Raw genomic sequence first — 26,137 nt, 5'->3', positions numbered from 1 at the left:
CATAAGTGTTACTCATAAATGTGCATAAATTGAACTACGCTTCACTTTCATCATTATTCAAACACCTATATCACATAATGAACTTTTTTTTTAACAAAGCATTATTCCTCCACTGATATTTGCAGGCTCTGCGGTGGAGCAGTGATCGTGGCCACCTAAAGGCATGGCAGCGAGGGCGAACAGGCTACCCACTGGTGGACGCAGCGATGAGGCAGCTGTGGCTGACAGGCTGGATGAACAACTACATGAGACATGTGGTGGCGTCTTTTCTGATAGCATATCTCTATCTGCCCTGGCAAGAAGGTTATCGCTGGTTCCAGGTGAGACGTGCATGTATAAAAGGCACTCGCATAGATATCACAGACCAACACCAACCAGTACTACTTACTGACTGTGTCCAACATTTACATGTGTTTAGGACACCCTTGTGGATGCTGATGTTGCCATAGATGCTATGATGTGGCAGAATGGGGGCATGTGTGGTCTGGATCACTGGAACTTTGTTATGCATCCCGTTGATGCAGCAATGACCTGTGACCCCTATGGCAGCTACGTTAGGAAATGGTGTCCTGAACTTGCAGATCTGCCCAATGAACTTATTCACAAACCCTGGAAATGTCCCGCGTCCATGCTTCGACGAGCAGGTAAGGAAATTATTGTGCCCATTCTAAAAAAAAAAGACTGGTTTTGAAACATGCTACCTACTGGTTACAGCTCCACACTTTAACATGCTATCCTCACTTCTTAGGTTTGGTCTTTGGCCAGACATATGCTGAGCGAATAGTTACAGACCTGGAGGAGCGGAGGAGTCATTCCCTGCAAGATGTAGCTCTGGTGCGAAAAGAATTTGGACAGTACGTGGACAAGCGATCAGGCTGCGACTTGGTGCCTCTGCCCCCACGCCTCGTCTCTCAGGCTCTGGGCTTATCGCACAGGGATGGCGGTGTGGTAACAGAAGGGAAGCATTTCCTGTTACCGGTTATCACCCGCATGGAATTCAAACACCAGCTGGAAGATCCAGATGCCGATGCCGCCTCAAATCCCTACAATGCTGTTCTAAAAGGATACGTGAGTCGCAAGAGGGATGAGACCATTGCCTTTCTTAATGAGAGAGACTTTACTGCCAGTGTGATGTACGAGGGAGTTCAGAGAAAGGAGAGGCTGGAGAGCAATTATCGCAGAATTGAGGGACTTCCTCAGCCTCCTGCACCTCGGGGCAGGGCCAGACAAACTCCAACAGCCAAGGACAAGTTTTCTGTGGTACCTGGTGGGGCAGTCTCCTCAGTCAGGTGACCCAGAGCTCACGATGGAAAGTTAACAGGTTCTAAGTGACCAGACACTTACCAGCTGTAAAATGCACAAGGACAAAATGTTACAGAACGATAGTCTTTAAGTGCAAAGATAAGGAAAGAACAAATTCTACACTGGACTCTAGACTGGTTAGAGTGAGTTGTGTTGGGACAAAGTTTGCAGAATGCTCATTTGAAACACTTGATACATTGTATCGTTTGAGTCATAAGTGGGGAAAAAAGCATTTGGTGTCATCTTAAATAAGTATATTTTAGAGTGTTTACAAACTCGTGTTAACCACATCAAGAACATGTATATTTAGTAGTCAGTGTCAGGTTTGCGGTGGCGTCAGGCTGCGATCTTGTGTTTTTAATTTTGGTTCATAGGCTTTATATGCAGTTGTATATTGGGCGATTCATTTTGGTTGGAAATAAGTGTGTGGCTATCATAGGTTGGTTTACTCAAACGTTTAAGTGATGCAAATGATTAAATATGCAGATATCATTTATATTATGTGATGCTCTGACAGTGTCAAGAACATTACCTGTGTAATGTAAATAAAATCTTGTGTAGTCACAAGCATGACACTAAACAACAAGCAATCATTTTATAAAAAACTAGCCACTTTTATAATATGAAGTCTAAACTTTGGGATTTAATAAAAATGACAAAGAAAACAATGTATCAAGATTTCTTTATTTTCCAATTTAATGTCTACCGTTTACATGCAGTGTAGACCAACATTATTATCAATACCATAAAGACCAAAGTGCTTTTTAAAGTCTAACAATGTCCTACAACAGAGATTCAAGTTTTCCTTTGAATGAAATGTATCAGAACTGCTCTATTGACCGAGTCTCCGTCCCCTCCGTTTGGGGATTTGAGGGCAAAACTCAACACTGGATGTTTAGTCAGTGCAGATTTCACAGATCCCCTAAAGTCAGTCTTTAACAGTAGATAAAGGATTCCTAATGTTCACAGCTTTACAACACTGGCAGGTCAGCATTCTGGAGCTCATGAGCTCCACCGGTGGATGCTAAGCATAGCGTTGTAGCAGACAGGCACAACTTGTGGATTTTCCTGCCAGTGGTGTTTGAAAAGGAGAAGGGGCATGTAGCACTTGTTAGGAAGTGTTAGGTTAGTCCTCAATGGAGCGGATGTATCTCTCATAGGCTGGTTCATCCATTAGAGCATCAAGCTCTGAAGGCTTGCCGATGGTCATCTTCATCAGCCAACCTATATTGAATAGGTTAAAAATCAGGTTAACCAGTTATGGGTAAACTTAAAGTTCTGCAGTGCATTGTCACGCAGTGATAATGTAATTCTGACAATGGCAACAAAACGCGCAATGTTCTATGTGATGGATAACTATAGCAACCAAGTTTTAAGTCTCCAAGTGGAGTAGTAATTTAAGCACTTCCGATATAGAGAAAGGGCTAAAACATGCAAAGTCATTGATCTGGATGAAGTAAAGATGGTCCACACTTGAAAGACACAAAATATGCAGTAAAAGTAAATTTGAGAAACAAAATTGAACAAAGTACTAGATCAGTTTTCAAAACAGGCATCATCTCGTTTATCCTTTATACTATATGTTGCATTACTGCCATCTACTGTCCAAAAAATAAATAAAGTAAGAGAGCCATTTCCTTAAACTTCACAACCCATTACTGTGAATCAGTATACTTGGTAAAACTGTACATCAGTACATTTCTCTCTAAACAATGCCACTTCAAGTTGCGTATAAAACCTCTCCCCAGTGTACCAACTCCAAACAAATTTAATTAACATGATGTACACCAATCTGCAGTAATAATTTTAGAAGGTAAACAAAAACTAGTGTCAATTAAAAAACAAACAAATGATGTTGTTAGGCTAACTAGTCAAACATCATCCTGAAACTTTGCTCCTGGTTAAGCTCCAACTATAGGCTTAAGTATACTACATAGACTTGACTACATGTTGATATGCGTGTGCTTACCATCTTCGTAGCAAGATTTGTTCACCAGACCAGGATTGTCTGCCAGTAGTGCATTAACCTCGACAACTTCTCCAGTCAAAGGGGAATAAAGCTCACTGGCAGCCTTCACACTTTCCAGAGCTCCAAACTCATCTGTGACAGATGTTAGAAACAAGTGCAGTTAGAAACAAGTGCATTTATAAACAAGTGCATTTATAAACAAGTTAAGTCATTTCAGAATAGCAACTACACAGAAAGCAACTATTGCTGAGTTATGTTGACATTAACAACGGTAGGTGTTTTGTGGCATGTGTCTAACTGGTGTTTGCCCAAACACCAGTTAGACAAGTTACATTGATTTGACTAGCAAAATAATTTTTAAAATATGGATGGAAAAGAATTAAGCAATTGCTTGTTTCTCAACACAACTGCATCCGAGGGAAAAATTGTTGTAGTTCTTGCTTTATTTAGCTTTTTTTTCTTTTTTAGACATATTCTCTTGAACCAACAGGCAAAAGAACCCAGACTTATCTGCATGTCATTTTTAAATTGAACTAAAACAAGACTATTATTATTTTGTTTAAATACTGGCAGAAGAAACATGCCCAGATAATGCCAGCCAAAATAAGATAATTAATCATTAACATGTTGATCAAGAACGTAGAGGAATCATCGTTTGTTTTGGCCACTAGTCAGAAAAAGAAAAAAAACACTACATCATTGTATTGTAGCCATCAAACTGTGGGGAAACCAACATTTAAAGTTTAAAACAATACTCAGGTAATCACAAAAGTCTCAACTTGATGCTATATCAGTGTCACCAACAGTGGGAACAGTTGGAATGTTCTCCTCCACGCCATTAAATAAGATGCATGACGTCAGGTTTTATTCCTTCATAACAGTATTTTACATGTAGCCTGAGCCACACTGCCCTCCACTTCATACCTTGCTGAGCAAGCTGTGTTCCCACATCTGGTAGTCCACAGTAAACTACATCTCCCAGAGCCTCCTGCAAGGGTCAGAAAGCAAGGTCAAAGACTGTAGCAAAAGTATTTACTGCAAGTACCCTACACGTGTGTGTGTGTGTGTGTGTGTGTGTGTGTGTGTGTGTGTCTGTGTGGGGGACACGCACGAGGGAACTTACTTGCGCAAACTTGCTGATGCCGACAGTCCCATTCCCGTCGTCTTCTACTCGGATCCATTCGTGCTTGTCTGTGAATTTAAGTGCTGCAAGAGAAAACAGACTCAGACCACAACGATCCTCCCACTGGACGAGTGTGGAGCATTTTCTAATGCATGACAACCAGAATAAACAGACAGACATGCAGCAGCATCGTCGTCGTCAGCATACGTGTCCTTTTCTTTAGCTAATGTTACCCTCTAGCAACCGAACATGTTAGCTAACACGCTACAATAAAACAAAACCACGGGGGAATACCTGCTGTTAATCGACAAGACGTGGCTAGTGTTCTTCCAAAGTAAGGTTGAGATGCCAGCCGCAACGAGGAAAGTGTTGCCGAGCGGGTGAGGGAAGGTAAAACTGTGAAAAAGTTGGAAGACAGGGAGCGGAATAGCCCACAGGCGGCCATCTTTGTCGCGTACTGATGAGAGCTTCGAATTCTTCTTCGTGGATCTGCTCTCCGCCACTCTTCTGCTTCTTCTTCTTCTGCTTCTTATTTGGTGTTAACCAGCAGCTTAATGTTGCATTGCATGCACCTTGTGGAGTTAGTTAACTACTACAGAGTCCGGTTTGTCATGATTACCTCATCATCCTGACGGCTCTCTGAAAGCAGCTGACCAAGCGTCTTGTGCCTTGTACACTACCAACACACTGATGAATCATGGGACAAGACATCACAGTGTTCACCAAGGCAGGTTGGAGGCTGAAGTCACATCCCTTTTGGTTTTGTTTTACTCACATTATTTCCAAAAGCAGGACTCTATGGCAGGGGTTCTTAACCTTTTTGACAAGTACAAATTTCAATTTTAACACTGTATTGGTTTAACTTATTGATCTCACTCTTTGCTTGATTTGTATTGAATAACTAAATCAAATCCACCTACAGTTTAACAAGCAACAATCTTGTAAAATAAATTACATTATACAATGTGAGGACAAACACATTTCCCATCAAGCTGGTACACTTTCATGACATACTGTACTATTACATTTCTACTGCAAGATTTCAATGGATGATCTCCCCATTTGTTTTATAATTAGAGTCTTATGGTGACCATTTGTGGTGATAGAGTGCCCTCTGTTGGGCTTCAGAATAAACTGCACTGTGATGTTGCTGAGTAATACTATAGTTTCTAATATGACTGTATTATTTATTTATTTATATATATATATATATATATATATATATATATATATATATATATATATATATATATATATATATATAAATATTTGAAAGTGTCAACTTTATTCTTAACCTTGTGATGGCTGCAAACAACTATCAACCAAATATAAAAGGATTGTCCTGTAGAATCTAACAAAGTGCAGGAACAAAAATTGTATTCCTCATATCAGGACCTAAACCCATATATTTAGGACATTGGATGGATAAAAACGTGTTTTTCAGCCTGTAGCTGTTGTATTCTAAATTGTGTGTCAGAGAGTTCTAAAAAGAACACAACCGAAAGCAGTGAGTTCTAAATGCTATGATGTCATTAGGGCTAAAGTTCTATAGAAGTAGTTGTAGAAATGTGGTCATTTCTTCTTCAGCACAGAGAGACACACACTACAGAGAGACACACACTTTTGAGACTAGCATAATTTATAGAAAGACAGTGATACGTTCTGATAGTGAAAAAAATTCAAGCTTAAAGGTTTATTCTCAACCTTGGAAATACTAAACTGAGAAGATTTAACTTAAAATGTCATTGTGGAGCTTAGAGGCCTTTGGTGTGTCTGGTAAGACCGACTCAACACGCTCAAAATACATTTGACATGATGCTGAATGTATCTGCTTTGAAATCACACTGTGGACACTGATTTGTTGATTGTTGCTTTTGACTGAGGTCCCCAGGACCCCCAACACATTAGCATTTAAAAGTATTGTTTAAAAAGCACTTATTAAAACAGAAACTAAGAAGTCATTAGGAACAAAGTGACTTAGCGGCTGCTAAGACTAGAAAAGTGCTACATAAATGCAGACATTTATATCTGTTTTCTGAAATAGATTAACATGATACACGATATTAACAGCATTTGATACACTATTCTCCTTCACATGGTCACAGAATGACAAGCCAACACTGAAATACAAGAACATGATTCATAGTTAAGATGTATTTGATCACATTGTGTTTACTAAATACACTGACTCCATATTCACTCCTGCAGTCACACTGACAGTACCTGAGGTTCAAGCAGGTCAAACTCTGTTCGGCAGCTCCTCTGGTTACTCTGTTCTGGAGTTTAATGGTGAAGGCTGCTATGGGAAAGTGGCCAAGTGCAAATCTGGCAACAAAAGAGTCAGTGGCTGTTAAGATCCTCAAGCGGGACATTTAATTCATCCAGGACACTGAGAAAGAGGAAGACTTCTTCTCATGACATACAGTATTGCCTTGCTTACATTGTGTCTGCTCTATCAGACCTACTGGGAACCTCTTTGTTCCCCAGGTGTCCATGTTAGAGGTCATCAGTGTCCTGAATCCAGATCACACTGACGTGGTCAAGTTTTTGAGCGGTTTGAACATATGTGACAGATTATTCTGACATTTGAGATTCTGGACATGAGTCTTTATGACCTGGTCCAAGAACGAGACTAGAAACCACTTGCTCCGAACAAGATCCGCCCAATCTCAAAGCAGGTATGTATTATTATTGTATGGAACCAATTGTGTATTCTTCTATATATCAATTACTAATCAATGAAAAAATAATAATCCAGTAGCACATGGAATACTCAATCCCAAACTTGTCTTTTCTTTTCTTTTTCTGCAGCTTTTGGTGGCCTTGGATGCTCTGAAAGGTATCCTGCATACCGACATCAAACCTGACAACGTTATGTTTGTTAATATGCAGAATCAGCCCTTTAAGATTAATTAAATAGATTTTGGCAAAAAAAGTCAAGCCAGGAATGATGCTTCAGCCGACTGGGTACAGGTGGGTTCATCCTTCCTTCTTGACAGCATCTATGTTGTGCTCTTGGTCCTTAACTCTTGCCAAGAGAGTTCCCATCTTTTGAACTTGTCTTGCTTCCTCAGAGCTCCAGAAGTCGCACTCGGCCTCCACTTCATCGAGGCTAAAGATGTGTGGGGAGTCGGCTGCATCCTGGCCTTCCCCTATCTGGCTGAAAATAGTACCTCAACCAGTACCGATCTATCCTCAAATAGAGTTACCTTAGCAACAGCTGTAAACCCTGATATATATTTAGATGGCTTTTCTCCCATAAACCTTGATCAATTGACTCAATTTCTACTTCTATACCTTCTACCTGTCTCTTCTATGCAATATCTGGATGCACCTGATTTAAGATTTGAGACACAACGGACTGGACTTTGTTTGGTTATGATCTTCCCATATCTAATGATACGTTTTCAAAAATATAACCTACTCTAATTAAGAATAGTATAGAATGTATTTGACTCCCCCGAGGTGTCCAATGTTCTACCTCATACAGATTGGATATTTCTTTTACCCTGATAGTTTTCTTATTTAAAAAGTCCCAATTAAAAACATTTTCTCCAGTTCACATTAAGTGTAATTTAATCAGAAGCCTCTCCTTCCATAGCATATTATACATCCTTTTTACATCAGAGAATGCTGCAGCTATCTGCAGCACTTATAATGAAGTCAACCAGTTTGCACTTGTGTTTTAACAAAATAAAGCACATTCCTCTCATCTAACATCTCCTATTACCTGACCATTGTCGTCAGTTTTCTCACTCAGTGTTTTGTGCACTCAAGTCCCCACACCACACAATGCATGTCCTACTTTGCTACCCAACAACCAACCCTGTTGTTCCAAGTACTATTCATCTTGACTGTTGCAGTCTGTGAGCAAAACCATCATCACCTCTAGTCTAAATATCACAGCGATAAGCCGTTTGATAGGCATACCGCTTTGCTGTTATTTTTGGATCACATTCCATTTAGAAAATAAAGACAGCTGGTAGTTAGATAAAAATCCACAGACTCCAGCAACACACTAAAATAAAATAAAAATAAAATGAACATGTGCATTAAAATTATGTTTATTTAAAAGAAGATTCTGGGAAAGAACACAGGGTTATGTTGTCATAAATCTGCTTCTTCCCATCAGAATAATAAATACCATCCCTTGGAGACCAACACACCAGAATTTTAGACCCATAATATTGTTGTTTGTGATAATTATATAACCACTACATGTGCACAGTAACATCAAAAGATATCACAGTTTCTCACATTTTGGAATGTGTGTATAGTAATGGCTGCATACACTAGTTATATTGTTTGGCAGATAACGGCCACTTTTATTCGATTCATCTTCAATTATCTGTCTGCTCATCTATGGCTCTATTGTTTATAAAGAAAACAATACTGCAGTGATAAAGTTCCAGGCTTCTTATCAGAGTTGTTTTAGGAGCCACACAGATCGCAAAGCCTACTGATTCATTATAAATTTTTGTGACAGGTGGCTTACATGTGTATGCTTCCTAACAAGTCCTTTGCTCATAAAAGCACACAAAGACTGACAGGGCTCAAGGCTTATTCCTATAGACCACCTTAACAGGAAATTAAATTATTTATTAAGTAACACTTTTATTCATACAAAACAACAGAATATGTAAAGAAAAGGTCACTCTCATGCCTGGGAGTTCTACTATTGCTCAAAATTGCATTAGCTGAGGAAATGGCATGTTTGGAATTAAAAAAAAAAATATAGCAAACTTGAGTGTTTCACACAACCATACACTCCCTTTGTCCTGTTCTGGCTTCATAAACTATGCTGTAAAACAAATTAAAATACAGAACGACTAAAAGTGTCCTCCCCTATACTTGGGCTAAAAGCTAAAAACATAAATAACAAAAGCACATTTGTTTGGCTTTTACATTACACAGCTTCAAGAGTCCATCCAGTGTCCACTTTTCCTTATTTCATTCTGAAGATGAGAACAAAAATAACAATAACAACGACGACGACGATAACAACATTGATAACAGTAAAGAGAAACGACAGCTTGCTGTGGAGCGAGGAGTGAAAACAGAGGGGCTGAGTATGTTTGTGTGTGTGTGTGTGTGTGTGTGTGTGTGTGTGTGTGTGTGTGTGTGTGTGTGTGTGTGTGTGTGTGTGTGTGTGTGTGTGTGTGTGTGTGTGTGTGTGTGCGTGTGTGTGTGGTTGTTTTCTCCATCAGAGCTCATTGGAAGCTTGTTCGCCCTTGTTGGAAGGCGTTTAGCATGAAACATGTCTGTGTTAGGTCCCTCCTGCAGGGGGTGCTGTGTGCTGCTGGATGGGTGCGAGGAGCAGAGGTGAGTACTGGCGGTCCATAACAGGCAGGCAGAGGGGGGTCTTTAGTCTGTAAAGTCTCTCTCCTCACTGCGGGAAGGAACAGCTAGGTTGGGAAGGCCAGGAAGTGCATCTTGGTCACCGCCGTGCACCACAGACGACACTCTCTCTCTTTTGTACACACGCACTCCTGAAGTCTTCGTGTTCACAAACACGCGCACAATCAGACCCAGACACCCCGGCTGGTTTCTAGGTGGTCCGTTCTTCCCCGTCAGCCTCCTGCTTGGTTCTGCGCAGGTTGCTCTTCATCTTCACAAACTCAGGGGTGTTTTCCTGTTCGTCATCATTTTTCTGTTGCTCCAGCTCCTGCTGCAAAAGCAAAGACATTGACAAATTCAGATTAAACTAATTATAGAGGTGATCATCCGTTGATGCATCTCGTTACACCTTGAAAGGTCCAGTCAGTAACTTTAATCCTTGTTTTTGCTTGTGATTTAAGTTATCCATTTAAGTGACAGTTCATATTCATGTATGCTTTCAATCATTTACCTGCTCTAGTTTCTGTTGTCTTTTCATGAGCTCTATCTCCAGGTCGCTCCTCTTCTTGTGGGCCTCCTGCTCCTCCTTCTGAGCCTTGAGAACTTGCTCCCTCTTTCTCTTTTCCAGAACCTTCTGCAGCTCAGGTTTGTTCTGAGGAGCCAGACCCCTGTGCAGAATCAGCGAGATAGCATGTGACTAAAGGAAACCTCTGACGACACTACGGGTCCGCACTCAGAGGGAGATTAGCATTCACATTCATGCGTAACACATGATGACCATGACCTCATTCTAGTTTGACATGCAGATCTGTATTTGATTTTGTAGATTTAACAGTCGTGTTTTAGAAAAGTTTTGATTTTGAGCCCAATCCCAGATTGTTCCACATTTCTGCGTATGTGGTGGTAGGCAGCATTAGACTGACTTTGGAAAAGAGGGTTGAAACCAAGGGTATTTTCTCTTTTTCTTTCCTTTTTTTCCTACGTATCAAAACAATCCCAAGTCATCAACCCATATCTTAAACTATCCAATATGGAACTGTTCCCCACATGCAAGTTGTCTTGGGGCGATACATCCGTGGCAAAGCAGACAGATTGTTGCACAACTGCCTGGGTTTGTGCAGCAACATTCAAAAAGGGACATCTTAAAATAAAGTGTGAGCGTGACTTGAGAAGAATAGCAAAAATACCAAATGTTATATAATGCTCCAAACTCCTCCAAATTACGAGAGAGAGAGAAGGGTAGGGGTTGAGGATGAGGCTCGGGAGAAGGGTTACTTCAGACAGAGGGGAACAGAAATGGGCTGAAGTCAGCTAGAAAAGGCAGAAGCCAATAAACAGCAAAGCCCACAAAGGATTAGGGAGGCACAATAAAGTGCCACACAAAAAATAAAATCAAGAGCAGTAAAAGGACAGAGGCTATCCATCAGTCAAAAAAACATGCTGCAGGCCTTGATTACTTGATTAAATCAATTTAAAAGCATATTATCCAGTTTCATTTACTCTCCTCGTAGTTAATAATGTTCCTTTCGTCATGAAAGCTCGACTTGGCACAGGCTGCGTCTGTTCTTCAAAGGAAACACAGCACGCTTACCTGACTGGAGTTCGGCAACAACAATGTCTTAATCAAATGCATCACTACATCCTAAAGATTGCATAACCGAGCCCACGGTGGTCCAAGAAAGAGTGGGAGTTAATTTACAACAAGGCACTACTTTATCCCAAGTAACTGCTGCAGTTAAATGGCCTCTGGTTTTCCTGACAGTGAGGGTTCTGTGAAAGCACTCGACGGGCTGAAGCAGAGCAGAGGGTGAAACGCAATTAAATCGGGCTGTTGTCGAGCACCACACGCAGAAAGGAAGGAGTGTTAAGGCCGATGAAGGCAATACGACTATAAAGATGCTTACTCCACTCTCCTTTCACAGTAGGCAACATTTACATAATCAGTGACCCTCCTATCCAAGACCCCCTCCCATGAGTGCACACCCTCTAGCAGACTAGGAAGAATGAGTGTTCAAATCTCACACATCAATATCTCCATCTGCTTAAATGCTTCACCAGTCTTGGTGGCTGTTCTGGAATTCCTCTGTAAATACTCTCCGTCTGTGTCTCTGTGTGTGTAGGAAGAGTCATCACAGCTAAGGTAGCAAAGGCAGAGAAAGGCCCTCAGCTAGGAATGTTTTGTAATCTTGATTACATAACACATTTTTTTTTCCCCTTTTCATGCAGCCAATCCACCCACCCCTCATCAGTGCGACTAATCCACGATGCATGCAGGCAAGCGTTCCATACTTTCAGTACACGATAGAAAGCCCAAACATAACAAGTATATCCCCCCAAAAGCCCACTAGATTAATCTCACAGACTTCTGCTGATACGGCTGGACATTCTCCGTCTAGACAACTACAAACAATACTCTGCAGCATTTGGAACGGAATTTTTCTCCAATAAAGAAAAAAGAAGAAAAAACCCATTTCTTGTATGGCCTACATTTTTTATCCTGCGCATCCTGGCCTCTTCCCATTATTCATTAACACCTTGTCTTCATCACTACAAAAGCACCTCACTGTTTGACCTGTTTAGGGCAGAGCATCACTGCTGCTGTGATGTAACAGCTGTCAACAGCATGTGTGTTTTTGTAGCTATTTATAGCTAAGGCACAAAGCTGCCGCCACCGTTTGGTGAGAGAAGATACAAACATTTAGTGTCAAAAGGGTGATCTCAGGTCCCAGTATGCATGATTACTGCTGCATGGATGCTCACACAGAAGGCATTAAATCCTGCATTGTGTGATCCAGTATTAGTGTCACCAGCCGGACCAGGTTTATTCATCTGGAGAGTAGATCTGTGTGACCTTTACATGGCCAATCTTTGACACACTAATGCACTTGGGGTTTTATATAATAGATCACTATGAAAGTTTTATTTCCTGAGCTTTACATAATACTGCTGCTGGAGGTCTCAGGGAGCAGTGACACACTGCAGAAGTATCAGTGCAGTCGGCATGATACTATCAGATCAATTACAGCAAAGTAGCAGGGTGACTGTGTTAACTCATCTTCCATTCGTAAGTAAATACACCTGGATCTGGACACTGTATCGTTTACCCCGTATAAACTGTTCTGAATAGGGGCAAACTTGATATTGATGTTGTAAAAACTGTTGTTGGACTTCAAAATTATTTTACCACCCAATAAATTCATAAACCATTATCTCCAATCATACAGTTGAAATGCAGCTGTCTCTGTGAAACACTGATCTGAGTTTGTTCATGAGCTATAAACCATGGGAAAACTTCTGGTTGATATAAAATATAATAAAATATTAATCCCCTCCTTAAAAGTAGCCTGGGAATTACGATGTGTGTTTGCCAGACAACACAAAGGGAGAAAGGTATTGAAGGTGTATTTTTCTGTCTCCTGACCTCTTCTGGTTCATGAGCAACTCTCGGTGCAGGTCCTGGTGATTGCGGGAGTTCTTCACTGGGTTGATCAGCTTTTTAGGTTTGATGAGCTCATCACAGTCTCCGTCGATGTAGTCGGGCTCTGCCATGACACTCCTCCCTGGTGACAGCGATAGACCAGGGTCACGCGGATCTGAATCGACAGAGACAAGAGAAGATACTTTAATTTGACCACCATGCCGTGGGCTCAAATGCAACAATGCAGTGGCGACAAAACCCTTCAAATCTGCGTTTTTCCATTTTCAGTGATCCATTATATCTCCTTTTAACCTGTGATATGAGCATCTGCTTGATCCTCTGGCACCAGCTCAGAGTTTTTGAATCGTCTCGATAGAAGGACTGAGCGCTGGGATTACATAATTGTTCCCACAGAGTGAAGAGGAACATTTCATTCCCCTCTTATAATGAAGAAATGAATCAGAACAGTACTGTCGATATCTTACAGGCACATCGTTATGCAACTATTTCAATACACACCAATAGGTTCGATCCATTGTTTTCCATGACCTCAAAAATCAATGTGATTCCAATCGTCACACCGTCTTAATACGTTAAACAAAACATATATTCTGTATTTCAAAAGTATTGTGCAGTATTTTCTTCATTTATTGGAAATATAACAAGCTCATGTGTTGACATCTACTGCTGTATCTCCGGAGCAAAAGGTCACCGATCAGGTCATTATAAAGCTGATGTATAACTAAAATACAGCAAGTTTGACCCATGCCTCATGTTAATCACAAGTTACAAACAATAACACAACAGCAGGAAACTTTTATTTTATTTTCCCCACGCTGCTCATCTTAATGAAAATAATCAACGATTTGCATCCATTTGATGACTCACATGCTCCATTTAAAATAATGAATGGTCAGGATTTTCTAAATGAACACTTTAACGGATAAACGTTTTGATCTAACCAACCAAATTGAGAACAGAATAATATCTGACAGAGTTTAAAAACATATTTAGCACACAAAATTCATTATTGGCTGAACTCACCCTGCAGATGAGGAAAGACTGAGTATCTGAAAATTGTCGTCATCTCTGCTATTTTAATCCTGAATGTATTTTTCAGAAAAAACTCGCTGTTCTGTTTATCAGTCCGTTGCAGAGCCTCACACAGGAGAGGTGCTTTGTCCTGCACAGCTGTCTGCTACTGAGCTGGTTGGAGATCAAAGTCGGTTTTATAGCCTCTCTCTCTCTCTCGCTCTCTCGCTCTCTCGCTCTCTCGCTCTCTCGCTCTCTCGCTCTCTCGCTCTCTCTCTCTCTCTCTCTCTCGCTCTCGCTCTCTCGCTCTCTGCTCACTCCCTCACCTACTCCCTCCCACTCACTTTCAACATCTCGAGGCAAAGAAGAGTTTATAATTAATTTAAGAATATTCTTGCTCATCACTGTAAAGAACTTCGTGGTATTCTTTATCTCGCCTGTAATATAGTCCCGTATAGAAGAGTAAATGGGTGTACATCGTACACCCATTTAGCTGAGATTAGATAGCAAAGTCTCATGCATTTCTTCTCCCACGGTCTGAGGAATGACTCAGATTTATAAATAATCATGTTCCCAGGAGCCCTTGAGTGAGACTCATGTCTGCGACTGATGAAGAAGGAAAACATGGAGGGAAGTTTGGTTGGAACCAGAGCGGGCCAATCACATTCATCAGTGGTGCCAAAGACGAGAGAATCAAAACATACATGCGGAGGATTGGTGTAGTGCGTTAAAGACACCACAAGAGGTCAACATTCTTGCATTCCAGAAACTAAACCATGTCAGTTACATAACAAAGAAGCCCAAGATAAACATTGTTTATGGCTGCACACTGCTGAACAAAGGGGGAGAAATACCACATAATAAAACGCTTGATGGATAGAGTGAATATGTTGACGTATGTAAATACTGCGTTTTCCAGTTGGTTATCATCTACAGTCACAGCAGTGGGTAATCCCTTCTAATCTCAGATTATTCACTTTAAAAAAAAAAATGTGGCCAACACAAATCTTAAAATGTAGACAGTAAATCCATGACATAATAATCTTAAATAACACAAGTTTAGGGTTAAGTGTGGAAAACAAATATTCATGAATCTGTTCCTAAAAATAAGAAACTGTACCAGTTTAGTGAAGTATTTTCCTCTACATGCTCCATCACAGGCTGTTATGTTGTTAGCAACATGCCAGGCACAGCGTATTTTATGACACAGCCAGAAAACGGTGACAGTGTTGACAGTGCATGAGATGCAGAAGTGGGCAGAACAGTTTTTGGCTGTACTCGAGGGCTGCGTGTGAGCACACAGGTGCTGTGTACATCAAGGGCGGGTTGTGTTAAAGCCGGTAGTAGGGGGTAGAGGAACTTACAGACTGCCAGTGTTGTCAAAGTGTCCGTTAGCTTAACACATCTGCTCCTACTTCCTCTGTGCCCCAAGGGAGAGGGGAAGTGACATAGGGTGTTCAAAGGGAACCTGCAACCTCAAATTGGATCCCCAGAGCCCTTTAAATTCTGCTTTATCACTAGTGCTTCTGCATGTAATAGTGAGTCCCGTTTTACCGAAAGGGTATATAGATAATATGTTGCACTCACAACACCTGAAGAGAAATATACAGATAAATGAGTCAACATGCTCCTGTGTCGGTCAGATAAATACAACAATAGTGTGTCAAACAGCCCCTTATACAGATACAGTAGATTGTATGCGTTAATATCTGAAATATTGTAAACAAAACGTATTCTATGGAAGCAACCCTCCAAGCACGTCAGTGTGTGGACAGGGTTATACAGGGGCAATACTTCCAGGAATCCCATTAAAACGGTTTGTTTATTGGTTTTGGAAACACAGCCTTAGAGCACAGAGAACAGGCAAACACACACACACAGATAATGAGCATCCAAAAGACCTGGATCTCCATTATGTCCAAGAGAAATGGGGCAGCATTTAGAAGTTTCAAAATGTCCAAGCATTCTTTCTGGGAGAAAATGAGAAGAAAGTTGAAAAGAAAACAATGGAAAAGAAAGAAGAAGAACTGGGTCAGACAAAGACTGTTATCCTCATGACTGTGATCTTGTATACTGTGAAACGACACAGGTTTTTAACCTGGCAGCTAAAGGAAATATCAGATCAATCATCAAAAAAACTGAAAGTTAAATCCACAAAGAGACTGAAACTAAACACAAAGGTTTTGAGTAATATATCACTCATATGATGCGCGCACACGCACACGCACAAAAAGTGTATTTGGCAGCTTTTCTTTTCACGGTTTAAAAAAAAAGGAAGTAATCGGATGAATGTGTTTGATAAACATGTTTGTGGTGTGTGTGTGTGTGAGAAAGTGTACCCCACAATGGCAGGTTGCAATAGAGCTGATTGAATGACTTATCTTCGACGGATAAGAGTTCCCGCACTGTGCCAACTGATTGCATTGCCACCGGCCAGCTCCGCTGTATGAGCACGCACAAAGACTTACATTCATAACACAGACTCATTTCTCAATTTCCCCCTCAACTGTCATCTCCTCTAGGTCGCCATGGAGACCTGCCATCACCCACTCTGCATTTAGTGACACAGCATTCAGGGACAGGAAGGAGCTGCTGCCAACTAATGCAGGGAGTCTGAAGCCTTCCAATGAGCATCACTGATGACACTAAACACCCCAAAACACCCTCCCAAGCATCTATGTGTTATGTGAAAGGTGTTGCTTGTAGTGATAAATCCAAAGAGAATTATCACCAGACTCTTCAAGTTACAGTTTATTTTTCTTCAGCACGCAACTTTAGTGTTTTTGTTTCCTTTCATCGGAGTGCCATTTCCGCAGCATAAAAGCTCAGATAACTCACCAAACTGTTGGCAAAACATAGAAGAACACTTGGCGGCTAAAGAGCCCGATATGCATGCATGAAAAGCATTCTTCCTTGTCTAATCCAACAGCGAAGAGCACAGATGGGCAGAAAGACTCATGATGGGGGTCGGAGAGCCTAAGTTGGCCATTATCACCCCTCTTTCATCACACTAGGAAGCAGACAACAACACAGTGAATACTACAGGAAAGAGGAACAATTGCAAAGTGGAAGAGAAGAAAGAGATCGATAACTTGATGTTAGGATCAGAGCCAAGATGGACAGACGGGGAAATATAACAGAGACATGACACGGTTTGCTCTGATGAGTCAACAGTGGCCTTCTTCTTAAAGGATCCCCGATGGACAGAAAATATTGGCGAGAAGAGCAGCTGGTGGCCTGCTTCACCACCTGACCCCCCTGTCCTTCTCCAGGATACGGGCACAAACCATCCCTGCACGGAGTGGGGATGGGCCGTTAACCGTCATTGGTTGTGAACACATGGCTGACCACACCCACTCCAGAGCCAGCCAGGATTTGTTTTCCACAGTTTTCCCGCACAGAGATACACAGGCTTATGAAAAAGGATGCATCAGCATTTTAGCATCCGATTTGATAGATGCTGATCATGGACAACAACGTTAACAGGAAGCTTAGAGAGCAATTCCATAGCATGAATCCTAAACTAGACTTTTGTAATTCTTGACTTTGGCCATATATATTTTTATATTAGTTGCCGTTTTGGAGAGCTGACACATCGATAGGAACTCGCCAAAAAGGTGACCCATTTTCTGAAGCATACATATGTGAAGAAAAAACAAGATGAGCTGGCTTTGAATCAGACTCACTCACAGTACATTTCCACCAAACACTGAAGAACAAATATGTAACATTTTCTTAAAACTTCAATCACCATCCGCTCTCTTGTCCCCATATCTCCCTCTTGTCCCAGATAGTTCATCTTGCTCATACTCAGATCCTGTCTATTCCACTCACAGATGGGAGGTCCACCCCTCAGGGGAAATTGCGTCATCAATACCCCTTAAGCATCCCCCACACCCAGTTCTTTCTCTCTCACACACACACACCAACACTCACACACCCTTTCCCCCCAACTCACTGCGTGTTACAGGCTGGACAGATCAGAGTGTGCGTCTCACAGCGTTTCTGTTAATGAAGCGGTCATTCAGCCATAAATAGGGGAGGGCCTAATTAAAACAGATAGATGAACATTTAACGAACAGCTGTGGGGAAATGGGGGAGGGGTATGTGCATGTGTAAGAGAAAGAAAGTGACAGAGAAAGTGAAGGAGAAGCACAGAGTTTGGGGGCCAAGTAGTGACAATGAGCTCATTTCCCAGACAGCCGCTGTGTGCACGTGTTCATTTACAAGCCTCCCCTCGTGATGACACATAAATCATGGTAGGCAGCGCAGTGACGTACATAAAAAGTCAGTATCAACAAAAAATGATAAAAAACATACCCACAGCATTTGTTTTCAGTCTAGAATTGGATTTGTATGTGTCCCTTCAGGAAAAACTGACCTGCATTGCATGCTAAAGAAAGAAGTAGCCAATAAGATGAGACAAGACGTAAACACCATGATCTAGTCGGGACCAAGTACACCTTCCTGTCTGTACACAATGCTACAGTTTCACCTTTGACTGAATAAATGACTTAAATGTATACTTACTACCCGTCTACAGAAGACAATGTTTTGAAAAGAAAATGAAGATGTGATGTGATCTTTAGTTAAGGATATTTAGACTACAAATACATCCACCATTAACAGTATTTGATTGAAGAAAGCTTAATTATGAGATGATCTTAGGGAGAAACAAAAAGACAGGAAGCAAGAGGGAAAGGGTTCCACAACAGTATGCTTGGGAGTTTAGGGGTTGAGATCTGTTTTGTATTTCCTGCCTCAGAGTGGGGGTCTGGAGCAGAGGAGAAGAGGAGCTGGGGAATTCTGGGGCCTCATCGTTTATTGACCTCTGAAAGCACCCACTCCGCTCCCACAATGTGATGATGTCACTGGGGAGACGCGGGTGTATGGGAATTTACAATCAGGGTTTAAGGGTTCGTAAAGCACAAACACCCACACAATGAAAAACACAGTGCATCCTGTGAGGGAGGCCTGCACTGTACTCTGTGTGTGTGTGTGTGTGTGTGTGTGTGTGTGTGTGTGTGTGTGTGTGTGTGTGTGTGTGTGTGTGTGTGTGTGTGTGTGTGTGTGCTGATGTCATTATGGGAATACTGGGCGGCTCTGTAGACTGTCATGATGAAAAGTAAACACCCAAACTCATTACTACGCCTGGATGCCAAGAGTAATATTTAGAAAAAAAACATCTGAATTGATGAGGCTCTTCCTTTATCTCTACCCAATGTTTACTGTGAAAACCTGTTTTGTCTTCACATGCAGTTTGAGTAATATCAATAACCTATTTTTAGTAGATCTGGACTGAAAACAGCTAAAAGCAGATATATTGGTGTTGGTGTAAATACTGTTATACTATTTGTGTGGTCATTTGGAAGCAGTGTCTCCTTTTCACAGTGTTCTTCAGAAAAAAAGTCCATGCAATCCTTATCAAATGCTTACCGTTACTCTTACATGTCTTTGTAAAAAGAAAAAAAGACTTTCAGTTGATGTTAGATGCCTGAGATATGGCCTATGGTTAACACAAACTAACATTATTTCTACAGTATAAAATACATGATTCTCTTTTACGAGAGTAAAATAATGTGGTTGCTAACAAGTTCCTAAATGAGTCTACAAAATGTTATCAGATTGACTAGTCCGCCTTGATGTGTATACGCTAATGCAACCTTGATGCATTTCATTTATAGCGCAACATTCATTTTTCACTGTTGACCTACAAAATTACGTCAGTCTTTTTCATCTGGAGCCTCTACTTCGGAAAGCTTTCTTGGATGCTGCATAGGATTTTCTGCCATAGCTTCTGTCACACTCCAAGCTGCTGCTCAGTTGCTAAAGTTTCCCTCTTTTAGCTCTGGCAGGTTCAAGACAAAGTGAAACGCATCACCGGTGCGCCAGCGCAGGAGAACTATACACAGACCCCGGACACTACAACTCCAGCATGCTGCAAAATACAGTGAGCTTTCCCTGGCGGTGTGAGGCTTAATCTGCAACGTGTGTCTTTGTTCGGCAAGGGCTTGAAAGTAACAGATGATTATGAAAAAGTTTATATCGTTTATATCGTATAGTTTTATAGATTATATGTAAAAGTTGGCACCGGCTTTAAAGCATAAACTATCCCATCGCACAAAGGCCCTTGTTCTTTTTGTACAGAGGATATTGTAATTTTGGAGAACAGGCCAAAATAGAGGAACCGCTATAAGACAACTTCTCACGTCGATGTTCGGCACAAACATGTTCATGTTCTGCATTTTAACTAAGTCCCTTTGGCAACAATCGTATGTCCAATGTTAATGTGGTTCTTGTGATCTTGGTATGGAAACAGTTATTTCTTATGGCCATAGTTTTTTAAGTCTGTGTCTGAGTTACTTTCCATCCCTCTTCGTGACTTGCATCTGTGGGATAACCACCACAGTGGCTGCATTGGTCTTGTCTGACTCGAAGGAAAGTTTGGCTGCTTTCATATCTGGCTTTTATGAGTTGATTACACTGTGAGCAAGTTTCCACATCCATTAGTCGACATGACCCATCGTGTTTGGATGAAGAGTAAATTACATCTTTTACTGTTGAGATAATTCAAATAAGCACAAACTGATCATGTTATACTGTGATCTCCCCTTTTGAATTAAAACATGCCTGTGTTGACAGTTTGTCCTCCACACTGACTGAAGTTATTTAATGCGGTGGCTCATGCTCAGTCCGGTTGCCACACGTTGTGAGCCCCGGGCTGAGGCAGATTACAGAATGAATGGGGTGGATTGAAAAGGCACAGACACCACTTTTGAGTCATGCAGTGGGAATGTGATGAACCTGCAAAGTGATTATTACTCTGGACACACACGCATGCACACAGCGAGAGTGATTTGCCACGTGCACACCATGAACACTTTTCCTTAAATGGTTAAAGTCAAAGTGCTGACTCAAAGTTCTGGACACATGTCCTGAATAAGTGGTGAGGGGGTACAGTTTGGGGTCACACCTGTCAGTCAAATACAAAAGGCTGGTCTATACTCTCCCACAGCTGACACTGACACATGGTCTTGTACTTATATGTGTAGGCCTTATAGGAACAGGTGGACTGAGACAGATGCACAGAATCCAGACGGTTTTGCCACATCAACACACGCTAAGAGGACAAATTATAGAAAGGGCACAAGCATGTTTCATGTGGCTCCTCCTCACTCAGATGTAAACATGTGCCCCTATACTGCTCATTCCTCACACACACACACACATCAGCCTTTTAAATGCAGTTCCAATATCTGTCTCCTTAGTGTTATAAAAGCCATATAGTTAAAAAGCCACAGCCGTTTTGTCTGGCTCAGCAGTGTGAAGTGCCGTTCAGTCATAAAGGAGGAGTCTTTGTTATGGCTCTGCTGTCTGTTCCAGTTCCAGATTCAAAGCTTTGTGCTTTACTGCTGCTTTTCCCTTCTGGACCAGAGTCACGCCCCTCCTCATCGTCTACTGGCTGAGCCATGCTGGTAGCTCAATTCTCATTGGCTGGGGGGCACACCGAGGAGGATTTGGGAGGTTCTCCTTTGTTTACACGCTAGTACAGAAAACCCCAATAACAACTGTTACCTTGGGCAACCAGACAATCCACAGTTAGACAGACAGACACACAGGGGTGCAAGCCGATCGTTCACACACACACACACACACACACACACACACACACACACACACACACACACACACACACACACACACACACACACACACACACACACACACACACACACACACACACGTTTAAATGGGGCAACCAGTTGTTTGAAAGCAGGCTAAATGGAGAGTCTTTGTTCTATCTGATTCTATGCTGTATGCTTGAAATGACTCAAAATACTCGGTATGTACACATGCATATTTTTAGTTGGGATAGTAGGCAATCATGTGGTCTCATTGTAACTTTCCAAAGCCAGTATACGTTCTGCATATCAGGCTGTGACAGAAAGACGTGGTTCTGTTCTTCGGAGGGCGTATGTTCCCGTTTGTAATAAAACAGGATCATATATCTTGATACTGACTTACAAAAGAGCTTAATCCAATTCATGCAGCTCAGACTTCCAATCTCTCTCTACTTACCTAACAAGATGCAAGGAGGAAGGCATTTAGAGTCTGTGTGTGTGCATTTGTGCGTGTCATCCATTCTCCAAGACTACGCAAAGTGGTCAGCACAGTAATGGTGCTTTATTGTGATTGAAGCTCCAGCATAACAGCAGGAAAATCAATGAGATTCTTTGAGAAGCTAGGTCTCTGTAGGTGTGTGTCTTTGTTTTAGTCTTTGGTACACATATCTTATCTTAAAATCAACATCAAGTCCTTAGCCTGCTCAAATAAAAGTAAGTCAAGCCTGTGCTTGTCTGACATTCATATGAACTGACACGCACCAACACCTACCCCACAAACAGCCGACACACACACACACACACACACACGAAACTCAATACCTGAATCGTGACATCATAATATAAAACCATGGCAACAAAACCACAGCCCACTGTAAACAGATCCTTTGTCCTGTTGTAGGAATTTGTGATTGCATCACTTGCATTTTTATTGCATCATAATATTTTATTCAGCCTGCATGGGGATCTTTCAAAAACTGCCATATCAGATAATAAAACCAGCACCAATATAATTGCTGTATTTGTTGTTTGTTTAGAAATGAATTCACTTGACCATGTTAGCTAGATTAATAATGCCCGTGCTCATAGAAATGTGCAGGTAGCATTTGGTTATTTTTTAGCAAAGGTGGCACCACACAGATTCTACACATCTTGTTCTGTGCACAGTTAAGTCTGTAGATGACGGCCTTAAGAATAGCCACACTAAACTATACGACACCTGCAGTGTGAAATAGCACCTAAAACTATTTTATTTTATGAAAGTGTTTTCATTGAGGTTAGTAATGGTGGTCTTTGTTTCAGGGGAGGCGGCCCACCTCAAACATAAACCCTGGGTCTCTCCTGCATATTCTTTGATTCCATATTTCCTGATTTAAGTTATAACGTTGCCAATTGTACAGTATTTTTATTTGGCAAAAGTACTAGCAACACTGGACACGGCTGTAATTGTTTTGTTAGAGCAATAAAAAGGCGAATCAGAAGAAAACATAAACTAAAGTTTCCCTGCAGCCTGGAACTGGACAGAACTGGTGAAGACGTGATTGCTAAAAACCATGAGGACTCGACTCTTAGTGCAGAGACCCTTTGAAACCTTACTCTATGTTTATATGGCTCATTACAGGGGAAAATACGTTTTGCTACAAGGTAGTCTTTCAATGTCTAGCAACACACAAGCACGCACAGTAACACGGCCTCATGCAGTGTGGATCTAAAGGATCAGTGTGTTCTGCTGAGTAATGAAGATGTTGTGCCCACAGACAGACCAGCAGGACTGTGAGAGATAATACTGTCAACACACATGTGGTTGCCATTTAGCCCTCCTGGACACACACACACACACATACCCATGCCTGACCCAAATACCTTGCTTTTCTTGAGGTCAGGTTGAGTCCTTGACATAGACTCAGATTCTATAATGATACATCTGAGAAACACACCAGAACCACTAATGGACACATGTTATTATAGAATGGAAACTCAGACATTTCATTCACATTTTTAAATTCCTTTGAGTGCAATAATAATGGAGCAGAGAGCATTCCAGTTGTAACACCCACATACACACACACACACACACACACACACACACACACACACACACACACACACACACACGCACACACACACAGTGACAGCATCAGCCCTTACGGGAAACAGAAGACAGCAAGAGAGGCAGTGTAAAAAAGAACCAGCGGAGAGGAGGGAAGATTGGGGTTCAAAGATCAGAAAACAGATGTAAATGGTTTAGCAAACTCTCTAAATGACTAACACATGTGAGAGAAACGTTCCCCTCCCTGCACACCACACACACACACACACACACACACACACACACACACACACACACACACACACACTCTTGAAAGTTCTGCACCTATAACATGCTCATTCATACCACCTGCTTTGGTCACTTCTCCTGTCACTAGAGCACATCTGATGAACCAGAGTTAAACTACTTCACGTGTTAAAGCTGCTTTCCATCTCCACCTAGCAAACATAAGCAGCCCAGTTTGTTTAACTTCTTTAACAACGTTTATGGCACTGTGAAAAACAAACAACCATAAGTCTGAGAGTCATTGCCACGTCAAAAATATAGCACATGCAAATACACACACACACACACACACACACACACACACACACACACACACACACACACACACACACACACACACACACACACACACACACACACAAGTTGGTCTTTGCGCCTACATGACAGCACCTCTCCAGTGTGTCAGCTCTGACTGAAGCCATGTGCTTTGACACAGAAGCCAGTAGTCACCGCTGTGCTATTACACACAGTCTTACTCACTCATGATGGATTCAGATACAGGTCATCCATAACATATGGCCTCCTCTGATGCAGTTTGTCTCACAAATAAATGGGTCTCATTTCAAGACTTAAGTTGACATTATTATCTCAAAACTATGGCAACAAATAAGAAAAATAGCACCAAAAAAAGTCAGAAAAGTCTTGTGTTGTACAGTGTAAAGCACTCTATTGTAAACTCGTGATGTTGGGATGGATACATAATCTTGACATGGTTTAAAAACAAGAGCGTGAGACTATATTTTAGATGAGTATCCAGATACTGCCACTTATATAATCACATGTGAACATAAGCACCCACAACACTGTCTCTAAAACACCTCAGCGAAAGCAGAAATAATAAACACAGATTTTCTTTTTTTCTGCTATACTTCTCCCGGAGTACAAAGTGGCATGAACAGTATCACTCCGCTCCGGAGTAGCTGTCGTCTGTACATGCTGTACAACAACCTCAGCGTGTTTGCTCCTCACTGTCCCGTCGGCTTCGGTCATGCGCCGCAACAAAAGGAGACAATGAAACAAGAGTTTGTGTTTTGCAATCTCTCTCTCTTTCTCCTCGGTCTTTTCTTTTCCGCGTTACTTTCCAGTTTTTTTAAACCCCAAAAAAACCTGCTGCTTCTGCCGACGGGAGCAGACAGACCAGTCAAAACGTGCTGCTTTTGTTAGTGCGCTCGTGAAACAACCTCATGAAAAAAACAAAAACGAGCTTCCAGACACACACGTACACACCTACCTCAAAGTCGACCCCGACCCGACTTCTCCAACTCGAGTTGTTTAATATTTAAAATGACAAAGTGGTTCAAGGCCACATCAGTGTGTCTCCGGATCACTTCTTTGGCTCGAGGTGTGTCTGCGAGACTCTGGTTTTGTAAACTGCACCGTAGCTGTAGCACACACACACACATTCACTCAGTCAGGACCCATAGAAAATGTAAATTTAAGATGGGTGGGAGGGATGGAGTGACGTCACGAAGGGCTCCTCCTCCTCCTTCACTGTCTTCCCTGAATAACATGAGTGGGGACTCCTCGAGCGCAGGGCGGGGCGTGGGTGGAGGGGCGTTCGCACACACACGCTTACACAAATATACACATACAACAAAACATGTCATAGGTATCTGTGTCAGCCTTCCTGAAAAGTGCCTGTGAAAAACGGATATGATTTGTAAAGAGACTTGTATTTCAATCACTTTATTCCCTTTAATCACTTCAACTGGTGCAATATAAATACATTTCACTCTGTCTGTATACATAATATTGTTATTGTGGATTTTTTACTGTTTTTTTTATTACTTTATTTTTATTTTTACTATGTATCTCTTGTGTGCACTTTACCCGTCTACTGCTGTAATCCTGCAAATTTCCCCACTGCGAGACTAATAAAGGAATATCTTATCTTATCTTATTTTGTCGGATGTTTTCATAATGTAATAGTGGGCTACTTGTACACCCCTACTTTATATATTTCTAAATGTTGTATTATTTCCTGGGATATTACATTATA

General features: G+C 41.5%; 3 protein-coding genes across 3 annotated transcripts; 1 reads left to right on the top strand and 2 right to left on the bottom strand.

Annotated features, from left to right (window-relative positions):
* Positions 1-460: 460 nt before the first annotated feature.
* LOC306740849 (uncharacterized protein) lies at positions 461-1,934 on the top strand. The gene is made up of 2 exons (XM_079223085.1): positions 461-644; positions 749-1,934. The coding sequence occupies exons 1-2, from the start codon at positions 476-478 to the stop codon at positions 1,291-1,293; spliced, it is 714 nt and encodes a 237-aa protein (XP_079079211.1). The 5' UTR covers positions 461-475; the 3' UTR covers positions 1,294-1,934.
* A 69-nt stretch (positions 1,935-2,003) lies between these two features.
* LOC306741644 (glycine cleavage system H protein, mitochondrial-like) lies at positions 2,004-4,839 on the bottom strand (the record flags this gene model as incomplete). The annotated part of the gene is made up of 5 exons (XM_079223960.1): positions 2,004-2,526; positions 3,272-3,403; positions 4,196-4,259; positions 4,395-4,477; positions 4,689-4,839. 5 exons carry the CDS (start codon positions 4,837-4,839, stop codon positions 2,429-2,431), a joined length of 528 nt encoding a protein of 175 aa, XP_079080086.1. The 3' UTR covers positions 2,004-2,428.
* A 3,175-nt stretch (positions 4,840-8,014) lies between these two features.
* Positions 8,015-25,468, bottom strand: fam107b (family with sequence similarity 107 member B). The gene is made up of 4 exons (XM_079224340.1): positions 25,370-25,468; positions 13,153-13,324; positions 10,243-10,399; positions 8,015-10,062 (listed from the first exon to the last, which is right to left on the bottom strand). Exons 2-4 carry the CDS (start codon positions 13,278-13,280, stop codon positions 9,943-9,945), a joined length of 405 nt encoding a protein of 134 aa, XP_079080466.1. The 5' UTR covers positions 13,281-13,324; positions 25,370-25,468; the 3' UTR covers positions 8,015-9,942.
* Positions 25,469-26,137: the final 669 nt, after the last annotated feature.

The sequence above is a fragment of the Taurulus bubalis genome (assembly GCF_910589615.1).
Source record: "Taurulus bubalis genome assembly, chromosome: 9".
Classification (NCBI taxonomy): Eukaryota; Metazoa; Chordata; class Actinopteri; order Perciformes; family Cottidae; genus Taurulus; species Taurulus bubalis.
This window is presented reverse-complemented; position numbering and strand designations above follow the sequence as displayed.